Source organism: Callorhinus ursinus, unplaced genomic scaffold (genome assembly GCF_003265705.2).
Source record: "Callorhinus ursinus isolate GAN/ISIS: 27379988/994484 unplaced genomic scaffold, GSC_fseal_2.0 scaffold57, whole genome shotgun sequence".
NCBI lineage: Eukaryota > Metazoa > Chordata > Mammalia > Carnivora > Otariidae > Callorhinus > Callorhinus ursinus.
In genome coordinates, this window is record NW_027397119.1 from 4,323,200 (window position 1) to 4,337,273 (window position 14,074).

At 37.5% G+C, this 14,074-nt stretch overlaps 1 protein-coding gene across 4 annotated transcripts in view; it reads left to right on the top strand.

The window, feature by feature from the left end:
• CAMSAP2 (calmodulin regulated spectrin associated protein family member 2) overlaps positions 1-14,074 on the top strand; it is a 108,140-nt gene that overhangs the window by 13,536 nt on the left and 80,530 nt on the right. For all 4 annotated transcript variants that reach the window (XM_073884601.1, XM_073884602.1, XM_025855174.2 and 1 more), the window contains exon 2: positions 9,061-9,320. In XM_073884601.1, coding sequence (XP_073740702.1) covers positions 9,061-9,320 — 260 coding nt within the window. The remainder of the gene's footprint in view (positions 1-9,060; positions 9,321-14,074) is intronic.

The window sequence follows — 14,074 nt, forward strand, 5'->3', positions numbered from 1 at the left end:
CCTGGGTGGCTCGGTCGTTAAGCATCTGCCTTTGGCTCAGGTCATGATCCCAGGGTCCTGGGATCGAGCCCCGCATCAGGCTCCCTGTTCCGCGGGAAGCCTGCTTCTCCCTCTCCCGCTCCCCCTGCTTGTGTTCCCTCTCTCACTGTGTCTCTTTGTCAAATAAAAAAAATATTAAAACAACAACAACAACAAAACCCTAGGGTTTCATGGTGGTGTGTGACATGATCAAATTTGCTTATGGGAAGTAAGCAAATTCTGGCTGTAGTAGAGAATGGCTTGAAATAGGGACAGGAATGGGTGTGTGAAGACGATTAGGAGTAAATGAAGTAATTCACATGGGAAGCACCGACAGCCTGGAGATGTGAGTTGAGATGTGAGAAGGGGATGGATTTTATCTGGGGTTTGAGGGAGAGGGAGGCATTGATGATGACTCCTAGGTTTCTGGCTTGTGCAACTAGATAGATGGTGGGGGATGTGGGGGATGCTGGAAGATGATCAGGTTTGGGGGAAAAGACTGATTTGGGGCATTTTTAGGTTTCATAACTTTTTCAGTATAATTTCAAACATGTAAGAATAGTACAAAGAACTCCAAGTATCCTTTAGCCATATTTATCAATTGTTAACATTTTTCCCATTTATCATTTTCTCTCTTTCCCACCCTCCCACATATACATGTGTGTATACATACATACATACATAATATTTCTGAACTGTTTGAGAATGCATGAGAGACATTGTGTTTCCCACCCCTAAATATTTCAGTCTATCTCCAAAAATGAAGAATCAGTTTCTTATATATAATTTCAGTAAAATTCTAAAAATCAGGAAACTTAACTTTGGTATATTATTATCTGATCCACAGTCCAAATTCAAATTTGCCAATTGTTTTAATGTCATTTTTGCTATTTTTTTTTTCCATTCTAAGATCCAGGATCAATGCATTGCAGTTAGTTGACTTGTCTCTTTAGTCTCCTTTAACCTGGAATAGTTCTTTAGTCTGTCTTTGTCTTTCACGATGTTGACACTTTTATTAAAGATTGAGCATCCTGAACTGCATGCTGAGCTGAGCCTCTGGCTCCTTCCCTGGGCATTGTCTTAGCTCTTGCCAAACTTCCTTCACCCTGTGGTACAAGCAGCCAGTTCTCTTCAGGAGCTGACTGGGCTGCCTCCCCTCTTGTGTTCTTATACCCTGCTCTGGAGTGTAGGCCCTTATATAGCAGCTGTCCCTTCTGCCTTTGGTCTGAATGACTGGGATGATGATAAGATCCTGGCATGGGTGCTGGTGCTGGCAGTGTCCCAACAAGAATACCCAGACACTATGAAGAAAAACAAAGTGCACAGAGACCTACCTCCTCCCAGACAAGGATTGATGGAGATCCAGACACTGGAGACCATTTCTCAACCTGCTCCTCCTCCTGCTATCTTCTTTGGCTTTCTTTTTTCTTGTCCTTTTCCCTTCTCTTTCTTCCCCTCCTTGGCTGACCCACCCTTGCACCCCCCTCTCATCACTGCTGCCGTTGCCACCTGTCTTTCCACCAAAAGATATACTCTGTTGCCCCCTTATATAGCTCCATCCCTGCATTGCACAGGGGACATGGACAAGAGTGCCTGGGAGGCACCCAGAGACAAACCAGTTGGTATCTAGGCAGCCCCAGAGGAGAGCTGTTTAGCCAGAGGGAATTTCTTTACTCTCTGTTCTTCCTAAGATTGAACAACTTGACATCCTCCCTAATATATAATGATGCTAGGGAGGTGGGTGGGGCAGAGGGAGAGGAAAGAAGTAGGAAATTGCTCTTCTCAGTACCCCATAAGGTATGAGCCCACAGTGTTGATTTTTCCTTTTATTAAAATTTTTGTTTTATAAATACAGTAGACCAGTTATTTTATAGACTGTCAATGTGGATTTGTCTAAAGTGTCTTCATGATTAAAGTTATGCAAATCTGGCAGAACTACCACAGAAGAGTTGCTATATCCTCAGTAAATCGTATCAAGAGACACCTAATGTTTGTTTTGGTATTGGTGATGTTAACTTTGATCACTTGGTTAAAGTGGTATCTGCCATGTTTCTGCACCATAAAATTATTATTCCATTTTTAATTAATAATTTATGGGGAGATAAATTGAAATATCCTGTTTATCAAGCTTGTATCCACTATTTTAGCATACAATAATGATTCTTGCTTAAGTCAGTTATTACTATTGATTATTGCTGTTGTTTTTTTCCATTTATTAATTGGTGTTCTCCAACAAGAAAGAGGTTTTTCTTCTTTCTCTTTTGTTTATTTTTTCATTATGTCAGGATAGACTCATTGATTCTTGTTTTATTCAGTGGGTTATAATCCTTTATTATCGTTATGTATTTTGATGTTCATAATGTCCCAGATTGAGCCAGTGGGATCTCCTTTCTTCTGGATCCTGTGTCTTTCTGACATGGCCCCATCATATGCTGACATTTTCTTTCTTTTTGGCACACGTACACAACCCCCCCTCAAGTACATACAAATACATTCTTAGATCATCTTGTACTTTGTCTTCTCCAGCTCTAGAAATCGCCTTTTCTTTCCTTTTAGTGAGAAACCAAGATATAGATGCTAGGCTTATTACTACTGGGGGTTTGCAGACAGAGCTAGGAAACACACATATGCATACATAACATAAAGTACATCTATTTCTTTCTCTGTATATAGACAGATATAAAACACCATGTGTTCATACTGACACTTTGCATTTTAGTCCAACACCACAGAGTTCATTCTAATCTTTCTAGTTCACTTCTAGTCCCTTCCTATATTTGTAACTCCCCTTGTCAGTGAGAAACTTGGCACCCATTTTGAATTTGGCGTTTCTTTGTGACATCCAAGTGAAGAGTTGAGTAGGCTAGCTGGCTTATAAGTATCTGGGACTCAGAAGAGGTGCTTTCAGTCTCACAGGGGAGTGGGAGGAGTGGAAGAGGTAATTTAAACTCAGGAATGCTGAACAGCACTTAACACATCATTTGGTAAGTGGAAGGGAAGAGGGAGTTCACTTTTAATTGGCATCTCATTTGAAGGCAAAGCTCTATGTTTTAGGTACTTTACGTTGTTTTAGTAAACATTTGAGTGCCTGCTGTGTTCCAGGCACTGTTCTAGGAGCTAGTGACACAGGACAAAGAAGTATCCTGCTCTCCTTGAGGTTACATTGTAGTGGGAAGAGGCAGAAATAAATGTATATATTATAGGATAGTAATAACTGCTATATAGAGGATTAAAATAGGATGACTGGGTGGTCAGGGAAGGTATATATGAAGAGGTGACATTTGGCTGAAATCTGAATGGAATGAGCTGTCCACGTGAAGGTAGAGGGAGGAACGTTAGAAGCAGAAGGAAGAGCTAGTGCACAGGCCAAAAGGCACACACTGGGCATGCTGTAGCAGCAGAAAGACTTGGATGTCTGGAGCATCGTGGGCCATTGGGGGAGGGGAGGTGGGGGAGATAAGGAGGAGGAGGAGGAGGCTGAGGCACATCTGCAGAATATGGAGAAACTTGAACTCCGAGAAATTAATTACTGCACTAAAAATCCCGTAGCAAGTCACTGGTAAAATTCAGGCTCATCTTTTTAAATCCAAAGCCCGTTATTTTCAAAAAGCCCCAATTTTGCCCACTATATCATGCTGCCTCTTAATGGCAGTGAATGTAGGTTAACTGAAAAGAGGTTTGGTTTTGAAGGTTTTACTTCTTTTTTTTTTTAACAGTCTTTTTTTTTTAGTTTTATTTTGTTAATCACCATATATTACATCATTAGTTTTTGATGTAGTGTTCCATGATTCATTGTTTGCGTTATAACACCCAGTGCTCCAGGCAGAACGTGCCCTCTTTAATACCCATCACCAGGCTAACCCATCCTCCCACCCCCTCCCCTCTAGAACCCTCAGTTTGTTTCTCAGAGTCCATCGTCTCTCATGGCTCGTCTCCCCCTTCTATTCCCCCCCCTTCATTTTTCCCTTCCTACTACTTTTTTTTTTTAATATATAACGTATTATTTGTTTCAGAGATACAGGTCTGTGATTCATCAGTCTTTCACAATTCACAGCGCTCACCATAGCACATACCTTCCCCAATGTCTATCACCCAGCCACCCCATCCCTCCCACCCCCCACCACTCCTTTGCAGAAGTAAAGAGTGACCTAGGGAGATAATTCTAAAGTTTTTAAAGACAGGTACAAGGAGTAAATTATGATGACTAGCACAGAATCTGGGAGTTGAGGGGAGGTTTGAAATATTAGAGTCCTTTTAGGACAAGGCTAATGACTAATATTTTTTAAAAAATAACATTTTCATTCATTTATCAGATATGTATTGAGTGCTTACCATGTACTAGGCATTAAGTTAGGAGCTGAGGATTTATATCCTGGTGAATAAGACCGACATGGTCCTTGCTCTTTGGTCATGTGTAAGGGTATATTTTTGTCAACAGTGGGTTTTAAAAGTTTTTCCATTTTCATAGGTAAAAAATGACTCATTGTAACTTTCTCTGATACTGGTACTATTTTTTTTTTTCCTGTTGACCATTTTCATGTCTTGGTTAATTTCAAGTTCAAGGTCTATGTCTTATTTCAGTTGGATGACAGGTATGGTAGAGAAGTTTGTAATCCTGATAATCAGCGGTTAAGTTTTGAAACTTAACTAGTTCTCTCTCAGTAATTGTTTTAGAGATAATTTTTCAGATTTGGAAAATAAGGCAGTGTTCCCATGACTGAGCGTGGTGATATTTCTGAAATGCATTCCCCTCTTGCCTCTCTACCCTTCGTTGTTTTAAAGAAATCTGTATCATTTGCTGGTATATGTATGCAGCTAGTAACTAACCCATCTTTATAGAAAATTGCCTTGAGCAATACTCCCTTGTACTTCATGCATTTCAGGTGATTGTTAATTTCAAAACTTAGCTCTAGTCAGGATTTATAATAACATGATTAAGATAGGTTCTGCTTAAGTCCTGGCACACAAGAAAAACTCGTCTCTTATCCTTTGCAGTTCTAGGAGTGGTGTTTCACTCATCCATTCCTTACGCATTAATTTCTTAACTTTTGTGTTCTGGAGGTGAGGGAGAGGGTGAAACCTCTTATCTTTGATTTTGTCTGTTTTCTTAAAATGCTGTTTCAGTTCATTTGTTTCTCAGTGTGATACAATTTCAAACTTAAAATAGTTTTGGATAGTTGGCAAAATGAAGTCTTTTAAGCATGTTTAGTGCTTGAAGACTTGTTTTTGCAAGTGACCTGTTTTATAATACTCAGTGTGTAGTTCTACATTCTTTTAGGGGGTGGGAAAAATCTGTTTTAGGCTTTTTTTTTTCTGTTTGTGAAACATTCTTTGGCTTGTTATGGATCCTCTCCCTTTTCCTTGAATTAGGATCTTTTTAAGACTTGCACTTTCATAACTTAGGTTTATGGGTATGCCATGATAAAATAGAAATAGCCCCTCAGCTGCATGTCTTCCACCTTCTAGCCTAGTGATCTTGGCAAAACATTGTTACTTCTTAAGCTGTTTAGCTAGATGATTTGGAGCTAGGACTCTGCATTTATCAAATATGTGCCCTTGGCAAGATAACCTTTCTTGGGTTCCTTATCTTTAAAATGGGGACAAGAGAATTGTTAATATTGAATGACAGAAGGCATGTTTAGGACAGTGTCTTGACACATAAAGGTCCTTAGTAAGTATTCGTATATTCCTAATATATATTTGTATTTTGTCTAATTGTCTAACACTTTCACCAAGTTGTTATAAAGATCAGTGTGAGAATGGATATAAAAGCAGTAAAAGAATGTTAGATGGATGACAGGTATGGTAGAGAAGTTTGTAATCCTGATAATTAGCAGTCACTTTTCTTTGTATAGCTTATGTGCAGATACCAAGTCACCTATATTAGTCATTTTTTTATTGTTACAGGAAATATCCATTAGGCCTACATTTTACAATAATTATCTTAAAATCAAGTAATTTTTCTTTTAGAGTTGTTCTACTAAATAACTTCTATATAGTTCCTATGATACTAGATTTAATTTGCCAACCCTGTGTTCTATAATCTATACCTGTGCTTATATATCATGCTGAGGCAGTTGTTAAGTTTAAGACTGGCTCACTACTGGTTAAGGTAGCTATGAAGGTAGAAAAGTGTTTTCAATTATTAAATGAGGATGATATTTTTAGATGTCATCAGAATCCCAAATTGATATATCTACTCTTGACCTCTTTCCAGAGTCCTATATCCCCAGCTTCTTTTTGGATATTTTTGCTGTAATTTCAAATCAGCATGTCTAAAACTGAGTTTATGATCTTGCTTCCAGAATTTTCAGGTAACCCAGGCCTAATGGTCTTTGCCATCTTTACCCCCTCTCTTAGCTTTATTCCTGGGTCCTTTTGAGTTTGTATTAAGTAGTCCTTTATGTCTTTTACTTCTTGGTTTTCACTACTGTTTTCCAATTTCATTTCCTTATCTTTGTAATCTGTGTCTGATTTTTACCACTATCAGTATTGAAGACCAGATTAATTGTCCCCAAACATCATTCTTTTTTTTTTTTAAGATTTTACTTATTTATTTGAGAGAGAGAGAGAGTGAGAGAGTGAGTGTACGAGGAGGGGTAGGAGCAGAGGGACAAACAGACTTCCCACTGAGCGAGGAAACCAACGTGGGGCTCCATCCCAGGACCCTGAGGTCATGACCTGAGCCGAAGTCAGGTGCTTAACGAACTGAGCCACCCAAGCACCCCCGTAAACATCATTCTTAATGTGTCACTCTTCTCCTTTTCAACAGTAAGCAGTTAATTGTTAGTTATTGTATAAAGTCTTCATGCTTAAAAGAGATACCACTTTTGTCTTATCCCTAGGCTCCCATTCCAGCTTTACTGCTCACTCTTATCCTACATGAACCCTTTTCTCCACCCAAATTGTTCAATTTGGTGTCTCTTCACATCTTCTTTTCCTCTCTCTTTCTCTCCCTGGCTCTCCCCTTCTGTTTAGATACTCTTTTTTTTTTTGGCTAAATAAATTGTCTATTCTTCCTATACTTTTTCTTAAAGATGAAGTCATCTCAGCCCACTATGATGCTTCTTGCTTTGATGTTTAAGCACTTTAATTGTTCATTTAGAACAATTGTTCATTTAGCACTTAATTTCATTCATTTGGTGCCTGATCATTCATTGTTTCTGAATTGCTTAACTTTATTTGTCTGTCTAGGCTTTTTGTAGATTATTATTGGCTCCTTGAAGGTAGGGATTATTTCTAATACCTTGAATTTCTCCAGAACCATGATGGTATATAAAATGAACATGCAGTCATTACTATAATATTGTTTGATGAAAAAATATTTTTTTATTTTTTTTAAAGATTTTATTTATTTGAGAGAGAATGAGAGAGATTGAGCACATGGGGGGGGAGGGTCAGAGGGAGAAGCAGACTCCTTGCTAAGCAGGGAGCCCAATGTGGGACTCAATCCCGGGACTCCAGGATCATGACCTGAGCTGAAGGCAGTCACTTAACCAACTGAGCCACCCAGGTGCCCTGAAAAAATATTTTTTAAAGATTTATTTATTTATTTTAGAGAGAGAGAGAGGGCATGTGTATGCACATGTGTGGGAGGAGGGGCAGAGGGAGAGAATCTTCGAGCAGACTCCCGCTGAGCGTGGGGTTCAATCTCATGACCCATGAGATCATGACCTGAGCCGAAACCGAGTCAGACACTTAACTCACTGAGCCAACCAGGCTCCCCCGATGAAAATATTTTTCTAAATAATAAAAGCTCTTCAAAAACTTTAGGGTGAAAAATGCTAAGGAGTATATTAATATTTTGTGAATACATTTTAAAAATGCTCACTTTGATTAGTACTGTGGCTTATTTTGAGCTTGTATTAAAGCTGCCTATTCAGAAGCCTCCTAAAATCAGTGATTGGGGATGTCTGGCTTTGAAACCTCACTTTTCAAAGAGAAGGCAGGCAAGGGATTGGCTAGGTGTCACTCCAGAGCTCTCAGGTTCTGCGATTGTAGCTCCATGTTAACTTGTGACTTAGGTGCCTCCTTTCCTTTTGGAAGACAAACCCCATTCTTATCTTGGCTCTGATTAGAGCACAGAGCCCAGGTGAGGAGTGGGGAGGAAGAGGAAGAGATACAAGGTAGAAAAGACAAGAAAACTTGTAAAACAGTGAAAAGTGTTTTGTTTGTTATGCTTTTTTGGTAATCTGGCTGCCATCAGATACAAAAGCAGCTCCTAAGGTTGATTTAGAAGTAGACAGTGGGAGAGTGGGGCTTGACATTCTTCAGTGGAAATGGCTAGCAGAAAAGAAACTCCGCGAAGAATTTGGTTTCTTTCTTATGTCCCATTTGTAAACTCTCCTTTCTGTGTCTCCATTTAATGTGTCAGTTGGGTGTCCAGGAGGGCTTCTTGGGGTAGGATGGTGAGTGGTAAGGTGGAGGTTAACAGTGATTTACTAGGTTAGGGATTTTTAAGAGTAGTTCTCCCCTAAACTATAGCTGTGACTGCTCCTAAATAGCTTCAGCAGGCTAGGCAAGAAGGGCGAGAGACCCGAGACCCTGAGACAGAGGGACAGAATAAGTTAGGCGGTTTCTGTTCTGCAAGTGCTTAGCTGTACAGCTTTGGGCAAGTGATTTTATGCTGTCAGTTGGCAAGAGCTAGCATTCCCCTGCAGTATCTGTTACATTGCATTTCCTGGTGGACTGCTTGAATGTGAAGGGATTCACTGAAATTAGTTTTTAGGAATCTTTTAGCACATTCTGTGGATTTGAGTATACATGTGGGAATACTTTCCCAAGAGAGTCGCTGGACTTAGAAAACTTTTCTCTTTGGTTGCTTTGTAGTCCCTTTTTCAAATATACTTGGAACAGTATCTTCTATAAAAGAAATTTCTATCTCCTTTATTCCAGATTATCTGCCAAGATAATAAATTATCTTTTTAGCTAACGGGTTATTGTTGTTTTTAAAAGGAATCTTCTGTGACATAATAATTATTAAGTAAATTGTGTTTCTTTTATAAACATATTCTAAGAATTTTTTCCCCTTAATCTTTATAGAAAATGTGCCAGAGGAACTCCGAGAACCATTTTACACTGATCAGTATGATCAGGAACACATCAAACCACCAGTTGTTAATTTGCTTCTATCGGCTGAACTGTACTGTCGTGCTGGGAGTCTCATTCTCAAGAGTGATGCTGCGAAACCCCTTCTGGGCCATGATGCTGTAATCCAGGCTTTAGCACAGAAAGGTCTTTATGTCACTGACCAAGAAAAACTGGTAACCGAACGAGATCTCCACAAGAAACCCATACAGATGGTGAGTCTTTATTTACCCAAAATTACTTTGTTTGAAGTGCAGACCTTTGAGTTTGAATTATATTATAAAATGGAGGGAAATATGTTTTGAAATTGGATTGTCATCTCTGCCTAGAGTTTAAAGACTATCATTTTCTTATAAACCTCGTTTCCACATGAAGGAAGATTTTAATAAACTAAATAAATAAAAATAAATAAATCCAATAAAATAAATTGGATTTTATTTTGGAATGTTTGGAGCCATTCTAATACCCAGGAGAAACTATCTACATTCTTTCTCGCTACTTTAAAGTGATTTTTATTTAATTTAAAAACTTATTTTTTCCATCACAGAGACTATCTAGAAGAGATAGAAAGTGTATCCTTGATTTTATTCTCCTTAGGAAAGAGATGAGATTTTTAAGTGTTCATTTACATGTTTGAATGACCTCTTGGTAAATTTCTGCCTATCATATGTTTTAGTTTATTTAGTAACTGTTAATTCATTCTTGTGAACGAAGGGCTCTAAGCTGGCCTGGAGCTTTGTCATGATAGTCTCTGGAGACAAATTCAGAGTTTAGGTTCATCGTATGCCACTTCAGTCTGGTGTACTACTTTAGCTTAAGTTCACAAAATGCTGAGCGTCATCAAGAATGGTATTAGAAAGAAAAACAGATTTGCACATTTGATTAAATCATGTTCTTACATGAGACTAGTTGTAGAAGGGGAGAAATACATGTAGAAGAATATATCTAGAAATATATGAAATTATGAAGTTGAAGAAGGATGAACAAAAATTAGTTTACCAAATCTAGTACTAAATGAGATGATCTACTTTCTGCCTATTTTCCTTCTTTAAAAAAACACAGTCTCAAGAAAAATTTAGTTAATGAATTTATAGATTTATGGTAAAATTATTAAGGATAACTAAGAATGTTTATTGTCAGATAGGAGATTTTCAGCTTTCATTGATGCTTTAAATTCACCTTATGGTTACTCTCTGATTTTTGTATGTCTGCTTTGGATACATACCATATATGTGAACAGTTTGTCAGCACCAGGAGTGAGCAGAATTCTACTTAGGTGTCCTAGCAGTATCTCACATTCATCCTCTCTAGAATCATTGCACTGATTGGATGCTCCTGCTATGATTATTTCTACTTCCATTATTTCAAGGCCAAGTAGATGGTTATAAAGCACATCAGTGACTTTGTGAATCTGTGTTTGCTTAGTAGCTGCTCTTTCAGATACAGTTAGATCTGTCAGGTAACCTATTATTGTCTATTTCAGGTCCTCTTTAAGAAGAAAGAAACAAACTGAACATTTTCTGGATCATTTTCCTAGTGTAGTTTGGTGCATGTAAAGATAAAATATGAAGATACTTACAGAATTAATTTAAAAATGAGGGTTTTGGAAGACTGCTAGTTACATTACTATCCGGTTTCTTTCACACTGTATTTGATCCTGGTGATAGCTGTGAACACATTTATATTTGATTGTAGGAAGAGGTATTTAAAGACCATGATTCAAGTGATATAGAATTGCTCTTTGTCTGGTTCTGACCTCTTTCTGTGGGTTTTTAGAACACTTCATGTTTGACTACATCATTTTGACCCTTTGCAGTGTCACATTTATTGACCTGTGTTTTAAGTGTACACTTTCAGCTTTTGTCACAGTTTGATTTAAGGCTTCTCAATTGCTGTGAAATTTTGATTGATGACATTGTAATATTATATTACAATTTTTCTAAAACCTATGTGAGAAAATTTCTGAGTACTGTTAAAAGCTTTGTTCCTTAAGAAACTTTTGTTTGGTTTTAGAATAATAAGAGTAATAAGTTTCACTTTTCTTCTTTGTCTTGCTTTTTGGGAAGTAAAATGAAAAATAGTGTGTTTAGTTGCACTGAATATATTGACTTCCAGTGCTTTCATCTCTTTATCTTAGTACTTTTGGGATCTTTATTTCTGTATGCTGCTTTACAACCTTTTGGAAAAGTCGTGTGGTGGTAACAAAAGTATCAACATAAGTATAAGGCAGGTTCGACTAAGCAGATTTTATTAATTTTGGGGTGGGTGGGGCTTGGGAGGAATGCCTTTTTTTTTTTTTTAATGAGAACACGTTAGAGAACATATGCTTTTTTATCACAGTGCTTTTACAGACAGATTTTGAGAGTATAGCCTTTAAAATGTTTTCTTCTGTATTTATATCAATGGGAAAATATTTTAGACACTGTGCTTTAAAGCCAATTAATAATTATAATGTATTAAAGTTCATTAAGCACTTAATCATCTGTAGGATTGTGAGAAGACATTGTACTTGTGATCTGCCTATTGAATATTACAAATATGTGAGTAAAAGACAAATGCAAACAATGTACAGTTACAGTGCGAAAATGCATCCTGTTCTGAGAACTAAACTTAATGTGTGCTTGAATCAGCATTAAGTGTGTGACTGAATAGTTACCAGAGGAAGAGTTGTATACATTAAAATCACAGGGGAACATCTTTCAACTGAAAGTATGCTGTAGCCCAAATCACATTATCTATCAAATTATTTGTGAAAATAATACTGGTATCTAGGATGATGTGAAAATTAAGGGACTTGTAGCAAATGGAGTCAGATACTGAAAAAGATAGCTTAAGTATACAGGGAAGATTTCAAACTTTCTTCCATAGCAAAATTAATTTGCATGTTTATTACATTCAGTATCACCAGGTTAGGCTGGGGGATTTGGTCAGTGTCAGAAAATCTTAAATTCATAGAATTTTATAGCCAGAAAGAACTTTAGAAATCAGAAACCAGTATGTATAAAACTTTCCAATGATGAGGAACCTGGGGCACGTGAGTACTTGGGAACTTTGAGTAGATTCCCAGTCCTCTTGTCCTAACTGTGACATTAGTACCTTTAGAAGAGGGGTTTGGATATGTATTTTTAAACAGGTGTTCTGGGTGAATTTTATCATCAAGAATGTATGGGAGGAGCGCCTGGGTGGCTCAGTCATTAAGTGTCTGCCTTCGGCTCAGGTCCTGGTCCCAGGGTCCTGGGATCGAGTCCCGCATCGGGCTCCCCGCTCAGCGGGAAGCCTGCTTCTCCCTCTCCCACTCCCCCTGCTTGTGTTTCCTCTCTTGCTGTGTCTCTCTCTGTCAAATAAATAAATAAAATCTTAAAAAAAAAAAAAGAATGTATGGGAAATTTGATCTGATCCAGAGTCATTTTACATATGTGAAACTTATTTAGAGAGGTTAAGTGATTTGCCAAGGTAGAAGTGTTATGCACTAGCAAAACTAAAATTAGAATCTGAATGAGCTAGAATTGTTACTTTCTAATTTACAGTGCTGTTATCTGAAGCAAATTTATGCACTTAAATATGTGAAGTCATCTTTACTTATCTGTCTGAACTGTAGTCTCGTTACGAATTAAACTCTTAGTTGTGAATCAGCTTTCCAACCATGTTTGCATATATGGGAAATGAGAGTTGATATTTGTAAAAGTCAGTTTAAGTAAATGTGTGTATATATATGTGTGTGTATGTATATAGTATGTGGGGTATGAAATAATGAGATTGCTTTTCATATTACAACGTAACATTTTTAAATCAAATCTTGTTTTGGGACGATCATTATTATATAAACAAAAAATTTATTCTGATGTGCTTTCTTTTATTGACTACCAAAAAAAGATTGAATATCCTGTTTGTTTAATGGAAATTAAAGTGGGCTGTTAGGTCATTTGATAAGTAAGGCATAAAATGTTCTCTCATGAAGTGTCAGTATTGCTTTATGGATGTTTTTGGATATTCAGAAAATATAAGCTACGGAGTTGTACATTTGTGCTACTGGCCAGTAAACTGCTTTGTTATAATAATGGAAGGCCAGTGAAGCTGTGGTTAAAACATAGAAAGATGATGGAAATGTTTTTTTTACTCTCAAGAAGGATATTCCTATATGTAAAGAAGTGTTACTTCATTTTCACATTTCATGGTCTGCATTCAGCTGACCATTAATGCCTCCCCTTGAATGACATTGAGCTTAGGATCTAGTGAGGAAGAAACCTGCAGAAAACCAGTAATTAGACTGCATGAAATAGGTGCTCAAGTTTAAGCAACAGGGAATGGAGAGGTGGATGTGCTATTTCTTCTAGGGAGGACCAGGGAGGGACAGAATGGGATAAAATGACGAATGGGGTTTCAGTGGATAGGAAAAGGGATGAGGTGAGAATGGAAACCAGGCTGAAGGAGTTGTCTGACTCAAGTTTGAACTGTGAAAATTTGTTTGACTCAAGTTTGAACAAGTGACAGTGTTGACTACATGGAGGCATAGAAGTGAGATGAGGCTAAAAAATAGGTTGGGGTTAGATCATGAAGAGGCTATGAGCTGAAGTTAAGGATTTTTAAACTTTTTTGTGGGTTACAAGATTATGGAATAAGTTTTCATGTTATTTTCTTTGGTTTTTGTTGGTGGTGGTGGTAATGGTGGTGGTGCTTTGTTGATGTGTTCTTTTCCTGCCTATAGTAAACAAAACATTGCAAAACACTGAAACACTTTGTGAGCTCTTGTACTGTCAGCTTAGTGTAAAATATAATAGTTTATTAATTCTCAGATCTTTCTGATTTGCTTACATCTATCTGTATACTTATTCACTTCTCAGACTCTGGTGGCTCTTTTTATTTAGTTTACTGTGCCAGGCAGTATGATTACACTTTATATATTGTGTCTCACATAATTTAATTCTTAGGACAACCCTAACAGGAAAATATATTGTCTCTGTTCTGACGA